General features: G+C 34.8%; 1 protein-coding gene across 2 annotated transcripts; it reads right to left on the bottom strand.

Annotated features, from left to right (window-relative positions):
• Nucleotides 1-6,541: 6,541 nt before the first annotated feature.
• On the bottom strand, nucleotides 6,542-12,061 carry LOC123540314 (uncharacterized). Of its 2 annotated transcripts, none has more exons than XM_053526576.1 (3): nucleotides 10,910-12,061; nucleotides 9,991-10,178; nucleotides 6,542-9,499 (listed from the first exon to the last, which is right to left on the bottom strand). In XM_053526576.1, exons 1-3 carry the CDS (start codon nucleotides 11,910-11,912, stop codon nucleotides 8,576-8,578), a joined length of 2,115 nt encoding a protein of 704 aa, XP_053382551.1. In that variant the 5' UTR covers nucleotides 11,913-12,061; the 3' UTR covers nucleotides 6,542-8,575. The 2 variants fall into 2 exon arrangements, with proteins under 2 accessions (XP_053382551.1, XP_053382550.1); XM_053526575.1 differs by having other exon boundaries at nucleotides 9,979-10,178; nucleotides 10,910-12,059.
• Between the last annotated feature and the right edge of the window lie 2,807 nt (nucleotides 12,062-14,868).

A 14,868-nucleotide genomic window follows, 5' to 3' on the forward strand; every position in this document is an offset into this window, starting at 1 on the left:
TAGCACAGCCACCTCTTTGTATATGTATATATATTTACACTTTTAACATGTATGATACGTTTATTCAGAATTTTCTATGTTTTCATTCAATAACTATCGAGCTAGTAAATGCGACTGATGAGAAATAATGTTAGAACTTTATAAGAAAGAACGTTTGCACAAGTGACAATAATCAAAGGGAAGCGGTGATCTTAGCTTGTTGGACGCACAGGCCCTGATTCACTGGCACCAGATCAGAAAGAAAATGCCTCCGTACGTGTTATACCCTACCCCTAGGTATTCTATAAGAACCATGGTCATGAACGGAAAAGTGCACTAACCCGTTTCAATCGTACATTTCTCAACTTAAACGCGCAGTTCGGTGAATGGGTACCTAGTATATTGAACAAGCGATAATTTATCTTCCATCGTGCACCAGTCACATTGTCTCAGTATTCCATATTGCTGAGATTATCAACATATTTTATGCTTTCGTCAACGTTCCTAAAAAAACTTGCTTGACCTTCCCTAATGAACATCCGGTCTAGAGGTCACGGCAGTGTGCACATGTTTGGCGAAACGTAAACAATTTAAAAAAATACACAATTTTACACTAAAACTCGAAATGATGAATGAAATTCATCTTGTATATGATGTTTAATTTGAAATCGTACATTGGTCTGCATCTGTTCTGTTTATTTTATTCATTTTGCACATTTATGCTGCATTTTCACATTTTAGCGAACACGTGTAGTACAATGACGATTGACGTACATTTTCACAACAGCCAATCAGAATGGTTTCGTAATCTAGAACGGAACTTCACCAGGGAAGTTCAAGCAAGTTTTTTGTGTAACGTTGAAATAACTATAAACTGCGCGTTGTTTTTCTAAGATAAGATGTATTGAAAAAATGTGACCGGTATACAATGGAAGATAAATTACCACTTGTTTGATATCCATAGTACACATTTACCGCACTGCGTGTTTTAGGTATGAAATGCGCGATTGAAACGGGTTAGTATATTTTCCCGTTCATGACCATGGTTCTTATAGAATACCTAGGGGTAGGGTATAACACGAACGGAGGCATTTTCTTTCTGATCTGGTGCCAGTGCCCTGATTCGCGGATTCAAGTCCCATTTGCATCAAGATCACACTTTTTTCCGTATGACACCAGCACTGTTTTTACCAGGAGACAAACTTGAGAATGGTTTCAATAAGCTTGAAGCTTCATCACAATCGAGCTAAAATGGATTGACAATAGAAAAATAAGCACACACGAATCTTCCTTATAACTCTAAATGAGTATTCTGTTTGTATGGCATTGTTTGTTCCAACTACCTCTGTGTTTCAGACACACGTTAGATCATAAGCTGTTCTGATAATTCTCTAGTGATAAACAAGAAGTAGAAATACGTTAGGCAAAGCAGTAGAAGTACAGGAAAAAAACGTCAAAAAGGAACGTAGGATCATTTAAAGGAAGATGCGCTATCCTTGTTGTCAACATGGTTCGCCTTTCTTGATATAAAATGTTTTTCTACACAAAATAATGCTAATTTGTTATTATGCTTTCTTATCAACGTTTTGCAAAGTTGTCTCCAAATTCATTTTATATCAAAAAGCATAAGAAAAGGTCAAATATCAGTCAAAGGTGGTTATAGATGTACAAACTGAGCTTTTGACGTCAAAATAATTAAAAGTTAATTTGTAAATCTACCGACTAATTGACTATGTTTCACGTTTTGCTTAATTCTCATATGGCTAATGGACTTTGACTAACTTCAATAGGTATGATCGGAATAAGATACGAACGTTCAAATTATTTGCGAACAGTAATTGTGTGGAGCAGCGATGTAAGATACATTTGTCGTTTTCCCCACAAGACTGCACAGGCTAATTTTAGGTGTGATGTTGTACCAGCAAGGCTTCAGACGAGCACAGAACACGCACGTCTTTGTCATTCTGGTTGCAATGTTTAAGGGTCAGAAATGAATGTCAGTACAGATTGTCTATTATGTCTTACTGCCAGGAACTGTTTATTATAAATGTTTATTCTATTGTTGGCAACTTTCACACTGGATAATACAGAAAAAAAAAAAGTTTACTATTCCATCACCAAGACTTGATAAGAATTTTTGCCAGAACGTACTTTTAATATGTTTAAATGAAGAACTAAATGTGTTTTAAGTACAAACATGAATAATACGGTTTGATTTGTTCAATGATGCCTCCTAATACTAGTTGGCTATGGCATACATTCTGGCATACTTTTTTTAACATTATATTTTAGCTTTTAATGACACATTTTCTTTGTATCATTTTTACCTTCATTTCTCAGTTAAAATGTTAATTTGTTACTCCTTCTTATCAATCTGATTGGTGGGGACAACTGCTGTTTTTAAAACAAGTTTACTGAGCACATACTGTGCCCCTGGCAACAGAAACTTAAGTTTTAATTGATGTACTTTAAGTTGTTTTCTCATTAGATTCATTCAAAATGTTTAGTCATGTAATGGACATTTAGAGGCAGTGAGCACAAATGCACAGCTTTACAGAGCTGCCTCATTGCAATATCACAACAGAGACAAGTGAAACGATACACCATCCATTCATATTATACCGATACCGAGCTGACCAGTCCAAGTATTATCCTTTTAATGCTAAGCACCACCAAGCGAGGAAGCTACACTTTAGTACCTTATTTTGCGTATTTGGTTTGACGCTACTAGGGATCGAACCCGCGAAATCTCGCACTTGAAGCGAACGCTCTACCAATAGGCTACCGCCGCGTGTGAATGGTTGTGAATTATAATGGTAAAAATATTTTATAATTCTTTAAAAAATTGTCAATTGCATATTTTACTGATATATTTAGAACATTCACAAATTAAGCCATTAACAAATAGCTATTATAGTAAAACTCAGTTTTCTCGTTATACATGTTTGTGTGGAAAGTAGCATGGTTACTCTTAGCGTCAAGTGATGCATTTACATAAAGTTAAGTCATTTTTGTATCGGTCTGTCTGTACATCCGTCCGTACGAACGTCACAAATGTATTCTTTTACAAACATAATACTCCTTTGCGCACATACATCATGACCCCTGTAAAGTGTTATATGCCGGTTGATCCTCATCCTTTATTGACCTAGAGGTGATCAATATCTCTGACTGATATTTTTGAGGGAGATATGCTTGTTTTTTTGTCTGGTCGTCCGTCAGTCAGTCTGATCTGTCCGCCTGTCGCACAATCGTGCCCGCTCTGTATTGTTTATCCCTTAAAAGGAGTATAAAATAGCTTGCCAGAAATGTCTACCACACTGAGACATGCGGAACGCAGCATTCAGTCATGTCGATTCACACTTTGTACAGTGTAGGTAAAATAATAGATCAAATGATTTAAACGCAGTTTTTCGTGTGCTCCATATATCTTTATTCTTAAAAACGGATTTCATATAACTTGGTACAACTGTTTGCCTTGAAATGACATGCAAATGGCAAGTCCATTCATCCTTCAATTGAAGTAAAGCTGTGTTGGGAGACATGACCATTTTTTATTTATGATTTGAAATCATATATATGTTTCATGTAATAAACTTTGTTCTTTTGATTTAGTTGGTTTTAACGTCACTACGACATAATTATAGGTCATATGGCGGCTTAGTAAGCTTTATGATAAGCTTTGTAATTTTTATAAAAGAACACATATTACATATATGTATGTGAATAAACTCAAGAAAAAAAATCCCGCATCCAAATAGTATATCCAAATAGAATGTAGCCTATATTTCTTGAAAAGATTTATAATTGTAATGAATAATTGAAAAATTCTATTTAGCAAGTATGTCTTTATTTACTTGTTTCTTGTTACAATCTATTATTTAGAGACGTTACATGATCAATCATATGCACGCACATTTTGTCTTCATCTAAGAGCATTACTATAGTTTCTTTTTCGCACGAACACAACTAGTTACCTCTAAACAATTTTTACATTCGTTGCAACTAAAGGCTTTGACAACACATGACATTTTTTTCTTGTTAATCATCAAACCAGATCTTCTGGTATGATACGTATTCGTGTTTATCCTGCTCACATATCAAGCCCAAGACTTCTGGTGAAAAATTTCTGTTGGTATAAGTCACTTGTCAAACAGTTTTAGGTAAAGGGAGCTGTCCAGTGGTTAAGGTGTCGGCCCCACATCCCTGGGGACGAGGGCTTGAGCCCAAATGGGGTCATGACTGTGCTTTCTCGTATGATACCAGTTCTGGATTCTCCAGGAAGTGGATTAACCTTGAAATTTTCATCACAATTGAGCTAATAATTCGTATTAACTAAAAAACTGCGGTTATTTTATTTTTTTAATGAGATCCTTCTTATTAATTTTTATTTCAAAAGGCTCATATTTAAGTAGCCATTCTCGTCTGTATGATGATTTAAAGCCAAATAGAGGTATAAATTGCTGACTGTTTAAACAAATCTAAGTGAAAGGGCTCCTATAAATTCTATTTATGTCAACTCTGTTCGAGCGGTTTTGCATAACTTGTATTCTAAGAACTGTGTAAGCATTATTAATACTGTCTCATAAATGTACTAAAGGGTTCTAACGATGTCAACTTGGAAAAACAAGTGCGAAACATAACTTCTCTGTGTATTTTAGTATGCTACATTCCATTGGCATTGGATTCTGATGATGTAATTTCTTGCATACTTTAGACTTGAAAAATGTGAATTTCCCGGTTTTACAAGTAAGAATGTTGACCTTAGGATATATATCCTTCATTTCAAATTATATGCCGCAAGTGCATTCTCTTCCTATCGAATTATACATTGTTCGTGTCTTACATATCACACATCACCTTCTCGTTAATTACTTCGCCTTTGCCTGGACAAACATGAGTATCTAAAACATTCTTTATGTCTGTTGTCAAGAAAATACATACTATATTATATTACTGTTATATTTCATTAAATATGCCTTACACTTGCTTTTTATCACACATATATCAACCAAATCATCGTCCGCTAAAGTATGATCATTGTCAATATCATATTTTTATATGGTTTTGTTGTCGTCGCCTTATGGAGCATCTGAACTACGGATGTTTGAAATGCTAGTATTTTTTTTTTTTAACTTTGAACCTAAAAAGAACCTAGCAGCGTATCAGAATAAATGTTTCTTTTTAATGAAATTGCTTTTTGAAAAGTATACTGGCGTGTCTAAAACAATGCCGGCATACATTCATATAAGAGTCACTTAGTAATTAATACTTTGGTGGTATTCCAAACAAGATATTAAGAATTGGTATCAAATATGATTAAAAAGAAAACATTGACCACAACCATCCTTAACGTTTGTTCAACAAGTCTAAAGTATATATCAATATAATATTTACCATGTGTATTTATGTCAATTTCACTTTGTTAAAGTCCAATAAGACTTTAAATCTTATGTTAAAACCAAATGAAGCAATTCTCTACATACAGAGTATGCACAATTACATGGTTGGAGAAGTGCTTCTTTCAACGCTGCACATGAATGTATACGATCAGAACAATGACGGGGGTCCAAAAGAAGACTTGATGCAGTAATACATTCTACTATGAGAATCAAGTATTTAAACCTATGAAAAATATGTTAAAAATAAATCATCCGTAATAAGATTTATCAAGGAATTCATATATTTTATATTCATTCAAGTTACAACACCTTTGGCAGCCACATTATAAACAATGTCATTATGGCCCTTTAAGCAGTTAAAACAAATATTTTCGAACATATTTTTGCTTTAATAACAAGATATCCAAAAAGCAGTCACTATATTTCACAGCTGCACATGAATATTACCTATAGCAATAGGCATTTAAAATTTCTAAATCAAACAAAACACTCAGATTTAGAAAACAAAATATACAAAAAAAAAAGAACAATAAAACCCCAGTTGTTCTGAGACACATGATTTTTGCTACCGCCGGACAGACGGTCGAAATAAAAATACAATATGCTTCCCCAAAAATTTGTTTCCTCTAGACCAATAGAGAATTAATGTCAAGCTTCACATTAGGAGTTCATTTATATAGTTGTTCGCACAAGTGAGTGTATTGTTTTAAAAAGAAGGAAGTTTTGACTTAAAGACGGACAGATGAACAGACGTACTGATTTGGATATTGACATCACTTTATGAAAATGCATAACTTGACCCTAGGAGTAGGTATGAATCAGTTTATGAATAAATATCTATCAATGATAAAATAAAAACTAAATTTTACTAAAGTAGCATTTTTATATGGCAGCCATTTTGAATGATTATTGTTCCAAAACCAAATTCTAAAGAGCTCTGACCCTGGCATTTATAGCCAAAACTTTTGTATTTAGTCCAAACTATGCAAAATATGGTTCTTTCTTCCGGTTTGACTAAATTTTTCACATTCAATGAAGCATTGGAACTAAGCTAACATGGATGACATTGAAATAAATATATTTACTGAATCATGCGCTTATACATGTATCACTAATTAGATTTGAATAAAATCGACATAAATTAATGGCAAACAAAGAAAAATGAGTTTACATTTATTTATAGTTGTTTCATTATGATTCACTTGTTTCATACATCAATTGATAATTGTAGTCAACAGAACAATTAACATTGTTTAAATCAAGACAATATGTTCCAAAGTGCAAAACTTATTTTAGGTCACAGAACACAATTACATTTAGTTATGTTTAATCTTTGCGAAAGTGAAGCATGATTATCTATTAAATGACCTTAGTAATTCACGTTGCTTGACACTGACGTATTCATAGTTGCTACAATGTACGTCTAAGGCGGACGTAATGTGTGCAAACAAATACAGAAGTTTGCGTGCATATGTTGATAAATTAGTTATACTTTGCTTACAAATATTACAACTTTTATTTATTAACTGCCAATGCAATGATACATGTCCAGATACAAATGAATATTTTCATATAAATCCAAGCTTGTGCAAAGGTTGTTTTAATCATGCTGCACCAAAATTCAAAATAACTTTCAATATTTTAACATTTAAAACCTAAATTAGGCGAAATCCTCTGAATCATAACTTACTGTAAGACTGTTGTTTTAGTGATCAGTCTGGTAACGGTAACTTTTGCAATGTCCTCGAGAATACAAGAGCTTCATTTGCATATTTTGAGTAGGTGACCCCTATCATTGTAGTTTAATATGTCAAACTGCATGCTTTAATCTTCTCCATATTTTCTTATCAATACGTAACAATTCGTGTTCTTAAAGACAACACACTTCCGGCTTTCTCTAGTGTGTTCTTAAATACTGCTGCGTAACATGTGATTTTCTAATTATTTGTTTTATATTCAGTATATCTTAGTTTATGGTCAAGTTGGGTCCTATTTAGAAATAGTTTTCCCATCGATAGCTGATGAAACTTAAGAACAAAAGATACGAAACTTCATTGCATGATTAAATGCCGATGTTAAAACATATTGTTCTTTAAGACAGTAGATCTTTAACAAATTAATAATGACTTTGTAACTAAAAGCAGTCTTTGGTAAACATACTGAGAAGATTTATGATTCAAGCATAAACTTTTCATTATGATGTCTGCCTTTTTGAGCAAACGTTTCTTGTTCAATTTGGTGTCAGCAGGACATACCTTAAGGTCACAATAGGTATCAGTTTAAAAATGAGATTATTTCAAGTAACTATGGAATTCATGGGACAATATAAATGATTACCTGTAGTGAGGTGAGTAAATAGAAGCCAACCTTTCTACATGTCTGATTGATATGTTGCTTTAGAAGATCATAGATCAATGATTTGGCGTACATACATGTACATGACATTTCCCCTTGTTAGTCAGATCAAAATCGATACAAGTAGATTTAAACATATAAGAGATCCATTCATTGGTTTTGATTTAAGAGTTACCCTTTGCCAGTGGATGACCCCTCCTTAAATTTGGAGCAGAAGTTCTAAAACCAATTGATAGTTAACAGAATGATATTTTTGGAAGATTTTTGGTAGTGACTTGATTATGTTTAGCTTTAGGAATAGCTACAAAGTCTATTATCCGGCTACCATAATCACATAATCGTAAACGCAATAAAATTGTCAAATACTCCTGGCCACTAAACCCAAGGAATCAACATATGCCAATTTGTGATTCTTATTTTTGAAATATGATGTAGTTGTACATATTATCATACACTGTGAACTGCTGTTAAGCTCAATTTCCTTCAAATCAACTTTACTGAACAACAGATGTACACTTGAAATGGGAAATATGGCGAACATAACATTTTCTCAATTAATTAAATACAAATTCGGCCAAAATATAAATAAGGATGCTCAAAGTATCATTTCAATATTAAAAAAAAATGTCGTGTTAAACAAAGGTTTACTTGCTTTTTATTTCAAAAATAATGATTGGTTGTTGATGTATTATCTAAATATTATTTCATTTCCTTACTTGAAAATGCATTAAATTGTCGTTGAAAACTATTAAAAAAATTGTTTAATATATGTACAAAAACATCTCATGTCAAATACAATCGACATAGTCTTTACCAATAATTAGATATGAATGACACAGTTAGCAAAGTTTAAATTGTTTTCCAGTATTATTTTGTAACTGTTGTAATCCTTTTGATAATGGAATTGTAAGATATGTTCTTCTTGTCGTTGGAGAATCCTCAAAGTCTGGACTCCCCATTACCATGCTTATGGCATGTACAACTTTCTTATGTGGATCCTCAACACACACGATTGAGCCACTATCGCCTTTTTCTGCAAAATGTCCTTGGAGTTTTCCATCGGAACGTACCTGGTCTTCTACTTGAATTAAGGTAGACGAGAGTCCACTATCAACAAACGGCATTGTAATTTCACCTTTACCAGGATTTGACTTTGCTCCGTAAATATATACAGACTGTCCGCTGCTACATACCGCATCCTCTTTATCCTCAATGTATTCATATAACTTTCCTTTCAAAAGAGCTTGCCGTGTGTCCTTGAACATTGTTCCTTCTTCGCTTATATGCTCGTTCATTAATGCAGCGGAAATATCAAGACCATTTGGTTGATGCTTGTTTGTGCTTTCTAGCATATGACCGATAAATTTATTGTTACCTTTACCAACATAATATACATCGCTGTAATGTTCAGAAACGTGTTTAGAAAGAAGGCCGCATTGTCCTTCTCCATCATTCATATTTACAAAACAACCGAGCGTGCCGCCTTTGACAGTCCCGGGTTCGCGTACTGCTCGTGATCTCAGCGAGTATGGTGATCTTACTTCTATTTCGGCTCCAACGTGCATAAATCCCATGATATTTTCAGCGCATGGAGCTATTTCAAAACGGTAAATACCATATTTTTTCAGCAGAGAACAAACTTGTTTCCTTCTCTTTTCCTCATCTGCTAGACATTTCGGTTTAACAGCATATATGTAAAATGTTCGGTAACGATAGCCCATTCTTTTTATTGTGGGACTGATTTTGAATACTTCATTACACAACTGAAAATATAATATTTCCATCAGTAATGTTAAACCTTAGTTAATAATGTTTTATGAAAGATCGCTTTGACAATTTCTTTCTGCTGTCAAACATATTAAAGATTTTTAACGAAGCTGATATTGTGCTAAAATGAAATAATTCCATGCAAATGCAGAAACACCCCTTTGCCAGCGTCTTTGTACAATACATGAAATTCTGGCCTAGTGAAGCATTATTTCTTGAATTACAATTAATAAGAACCAGCTGGTGAAAGGCAGAACATTACATCTTCTCATAACCATTCGGTAATTTCTCTTTTGGATTCTACTTTAAGTATGTAACGATTGTTCTATTCAAGCTAAACAGACATTCATTATTTATCATACATTACATTTGTTGAGATGAGAACATAAAGGAAACCCCAATTTCTCTTCATGTTTAAAACAAAAACAACACTTTACTTTTAACTATTCTTAAACTAGAACTATTCATTTTTTACCTCTTTGCTAACTTTGTAACTGTGTTTAGGAACAGCAGGCCTTTCTGTTTCGGGAACATTACTCATTCCGTATAAAGCAAGAATTGCTTCTAGAAGGCGCTCTGGATTTTCTTTCTCCTGTATTTGACCTCTTCTAGAAGACTGGTATTCTACGTCTGACGATCCAGTCTGGTCAAAAAGCTCTGTCTTTCTTCTTTTACCTATCGTAAAACAATAACAAAGATTCAGTTTGACTAGCCACGTTCCAATAACGCAACCCCTCGAAACACATAGACAAATTAAACAAAATAGGCAATAAAATCGGCAGAACATAAACGCGCTAAAAACACAGTGGCGCATTGACCTGGTTCGTACATTGATTAAAATACAACCAGAGAGCATAAACGTCTTAAACCGTTAAACCGTTAAATTTCTTGCAAACCCGTAAATTCTATAAAAAGCATTTTTCTACTGTGTAAATAATGATTATCTAACTTTTGCAATCAATCGCTCACAAAACATTCTGCAAAATTTTCCAGTTTTCTTTCCTAAATATAGAACACGATTTTCTTGTTGGATATAGACTAATACCGTTATGATTTAGGTTGGCGGAGGAAGACACAAAGTGCTACCCCATGCATTGTTTTATGTATGAACGTGAAATTTGGATATAATCACAGTCCTTAAGTCAGCTGGATAGTCTTCTACAGTTCCAGTGAGGTTTCGAACTAACATCGACGAGGGGCAAGTGATTCAAAGTAAGCGGCCTTAACCACTCGGCCATGGAATCCCCCTGAAGAGCAAATCCCTATTGACCACTGTAAACAAACGATGCTTTGTTTTGTTCAAGTTATCTTCAATCTTATTTATGTTTTAACCTTTTTCGTTAATGAGCTATCTATTATTGTTGCCAAACGTTAATATTTATCGAAGCAAACACAATCAGTTTTACCTTTTGTTGTGGTTGTAGTATCTCTTTCAACTTTTGTTACGTAGCACTTAGTGTTTGAAGAGGCTTGTTTGAAGCCGTTTGGTATACCCCCAGGCTCTATATTAGATCGGCTTCTTGTGTGTATTGTTGAAATATGCGAGGAGACATCTATTTTGTTCTCTTCGCTCAATTTTGATGTTCTCTTCCCTAAGTCGAAATCGACAGGTACTGCAGAGCCATTTTGCCGGCAAGGAGACGAATGCGCAGAAGATACAGGTTTCTTCCCTTTTGAAATATGCTTGCGTTCAGTTCGATATCTACTGCGCCGATTTGTCGGCGTTTCGGCATATGTCAATCCGTTTATGCTGCCCTCTTCTCTGTACATGTTTCCGGTACGCGATATATTGGATAGTTCAGTATGCGGAAAACCAGTCGACGTTTCTGACGAAGAGTCCTTCCATTCCAGCATAGCATAGCAATCCTCACCAATTTGTTTTAATGGTGCGAGTGTAATTCGTTCTAACAAATTATCGATTTCACTTGAAACGTTTTCATTGTTTGTGACAGTTATTACATGTTCACCTTGTGTTTTAAATTCCTCTTCTAATTCTGTCTTAACATTTTCATCCTCTGCAATCACCAGGATATGACATTTAGTTTGTCCAAGTTTATAGATTTCGTTTTTTGCTTGGCTGTCAACAACAAAAATAGTGATAGTACTGCCGACTTTTTCCCGACTGTTCATAAACGAATTGATATTTTTCTCTGTTACTACATGTACTTCCGATTCAAAATTTCGATTTTTGACTGTCTCATTGAAAATATCACCCAATTCTATCGGAAATTCGGTTTCATTAGTTTTCTTGCACACAGACAGCGTCACGCACTGATGTGTTTGCACTATTTTCTTTCTGGGTTCGTTAATTAAAAACTTATATCTTGACTGCAGTTCTACAGATTTTGTAATAGTGTGATCAAATCGCGGAAAAATATCTCTTGGGAAAGAAAGGCACTTAAAATCCATTTTAAAATCATAGAAATTAAAAATGAAACGAAATCATTTGCGTGCGTTAATATCAAAACATCAAACGGAAAGCTATGAAACACTTCCTACTTCGGTCTTGATTATATATTTATCAACCTACGCATTTAAGTGTATTATTCCTATTCATTATCCCTATATCATTCTGCGTAATAATATACACAATTTAAGCACGCCTGACGCAAATGATAAAACGCACTTGTGTGTCATTATCTATAGGTCAAGTTTAAAAACTCTATTTTCTACTTGAAGACTATAGTGTAGGCTATAAGGCTGAAAATATGGCCGAATTGTGCACTTTTTAGAAGAGCTTTGATCTTTATCTAATACAATACTACTATCTATAACGTAACAGTTTAGATGTAGAACCCACCTCTACCAAGCCTTTTATGGTAAATAATAAGGGTCAGAGTTATGCCCCTTGAAAGCATTTATAAAAGGTATTAGTATACAACACCCACCATATACTTTTTTATGAAATACAAATTCCCAACATTTTATGCGAAATGTATGTCGGAGGAAATTATTAATCAGTCTGGGGGCTAAAAATTGAAACAGATATGCATGTATGAGAGTTACGGCCCTTGAATTTGTAAAATTATAGAAAAATTGGACAACACTTATAATGGTACATTTAATGTTTGATTTTTGAAAAGTTTTGTTTAGCTATCTTTCCGAAAACGATGTTGTAAGTAGTAAATGACATGTTGATTAGTTGTGAAGCCCTATTTTTATGCCCCCGTTCTAAGAAGGAAGAGTATATTGTTTTTTAGAAGTCGGTCGGTCTGTCTGTCGGTTTTTTAATATGTTGAACAATCGGTTTCCGGATGATAACCCAAGAAGGCTTAAACCTAGGATCATGAAATTTGATAGAGAAGTTGGTCAGTACCAGCCAGTTTATTTGTATTGATTTTGAGGTCAGTAGGTCAAAGGTCAAGGTCACAGTGTCCTGGAATATTTAAACACTTTCTTGACGATAATTTGTAAACGCTTGGTCCTAGAATCACGAAACTTAAAAGAAAGGTCGATCATGACTAGCAGATGATTTTTATTGATCTTGAGGTCAGTAGGTCAAAGGGCAAGATCACTTTGACGAAGAACAGGTCTACAGTTTTCAGATGATAACTCAAGAATGCTTGTCAAGAAAGTCGATAAGGAGGTTGGTCATGACCAGCAAATGATCTCTATCGATTTTTAGGTCACTTTGTCAATGGTTAAAGTCACAGTGACCCGGAACATTTAAACAGTTTCTGGACTATAACTTGAAAACGCTTGGACCTAGAATCACGAAACTTAATAGAAAGGTTGATCATGACCAGCAGATGACCACTACTGATATTGAGGTCAGTAGATCAAAGGTCAAGGTCAAATTGATGAAGAACAGGTATACCGTTTCCAGATGATATCTCAAGGATGTTTTGGCATAGGATTTTGAAAGTTGATAAGGAGATTTGACACGACAAACAGATGATCTCTGTCGATGTTGAGATCAGTAGGTCAAGATCACAGGGATCCAGAGCAGTCAAACAATTTCTGGACGATGACTTGAGAACCCTTAGGCCTAGAATCACGAAACATTATCGGGTGGTTGATCATGACCAAAAGATGACTCCTAGTCATTTTGAGACCAGTAGGTCAAAGGTCAAGTTCACAGCGATCCGGAACAGTTGAACCGTTTCCGAATGATAACTTGAGTACGCTTAGGATTAGAATCACGAAATTAACGAAACTTGATAGGGTGGTTGATCATGACCAGCAGATGACCCCTGTTGATTATGAGATCAGTAGATCACAGGTAAAACATTGACCCAGAACAGTTAAAATATTTTGTCAAATAACAAGAAAATGCTTTGGTCTAAAATCAGATTTGATCTAGAGGTCATTTATGACTTGCAAATGACCTTTTATTTTGATTTGATGTCAGTACGTCAAACGTTCAGTGCACAATGACCGAATAGGTTCTTTTTTTGTGCAGTTACTGAATGCATCAAGGGTTGGAGGTGGGGGGGGGATTTCGTGATCTACGAGCTTTTTTCAATATTTTAAATCTGTCTGTCTGTCCGTCTGTCCGTGTATCTTTGGCTGTCAGTGTCCGACACATATCAGATATTTGCTTTCAGCACCGTTATTTCAGTTTTCTGTACTTCAGAAATATCCAACAATTTGTTCTCAGGGTCAAGAACAATCTTAAACCTTCAGATCAAGGTCAGATGCGAGTAAAGGAAAATAAAAAACATAAACACAATTATTGGCCATAAGTTTGTCACCATTACAAATATTTAAGATGTTCCCTTAATGTAAGCATTGCAGGATATAATTGCAAAAGGAGTAAGCCGTTTAATAAAACAGTATTTATCTGGTGACATTTGAAATTCAAATTAATCAGGAGTCATAAACAAAAATAACCTTTTAGTATCCGCAACGCAAAGTATAAAATATTTGGTTATAAATGAACATGTCAAAGCCTTGTCTTCATACATGTATATTGAGCTTAATATGAAAACGATTGTCATTGGGAATCTACAAAATGAGTCGCCAGGTGATGAGGGGGAAGGGGAGGGGGGAGTGGGCGAGGGGAATTGGCCCTTGTATTTATTCACATTTTCATGTTCTATGTATCGACACTTACCGGTGTCCGTGGCACAGTGGTTAAGGCGTCCTCCTCGGGATCAGGAGGTCGAAGGGGGGTGTTTGTCATAGGACTCGTTCCGAAAAGGCCGGTTCGTGAGCCACGAGCAAGTTAGATGAACGGTTACCGACTTCTATCTGCCCGGCCCTTCGCAAAGTGCTAGGAGTTGGGAGGCAGGTAGTACGCACACTAATGTGTCTCATAAACCGAATTGGCTAGCCCTTTTAAAAGGGGTGACATGATAATAAGCAAAACCTTTACCCTTATCTTTTATAAAATAGACATTAGAAATGCGCAGAAACATCAGTG

This window comes from Mercenaria mercenaria, chromosome 16 (assembly GCF_021730395.1).
Source record: "Mercenaria mercenaria strain notata chromosome 16, MADL_Memer_1, whole genome shotgun sequence".
In the NCBI taxonomy this organism is placed as follows: Eukaryota; Metazoa; Mollusca; class Bivalvia; order Venerida; family Veneridae; genus Mercenaria; species Mercenaria mercenaria.

What these genes read in the sequence shown, in the direction of transcription:
- LOC123540314 (XM_053526575.1), bottom strand. Translation starts at nt 11,912, where the DNA reads ATGGATTTTAAGTGCCTTTCTTTCCCAAGAGATATTTTTCCGCGATTT. An exon ending in TACTACAACCACAACAAAAG is followed by an intron (nt 10,179 to 10,909) that starts GTAAAACTGATT and finishes GTTTTACGATAG; the next exon opens with GTAAAAGAAGAAAGACAGAG. An exon ending in GTTACAAAGTTAGCAAAGAG is followed by an intron (nt 9,500 to 9,978) that starts GTAAAAAATGAA and finishes TTATATTTTCAG; the next exon opens with TTGTGTAATGAAGTATTCAA.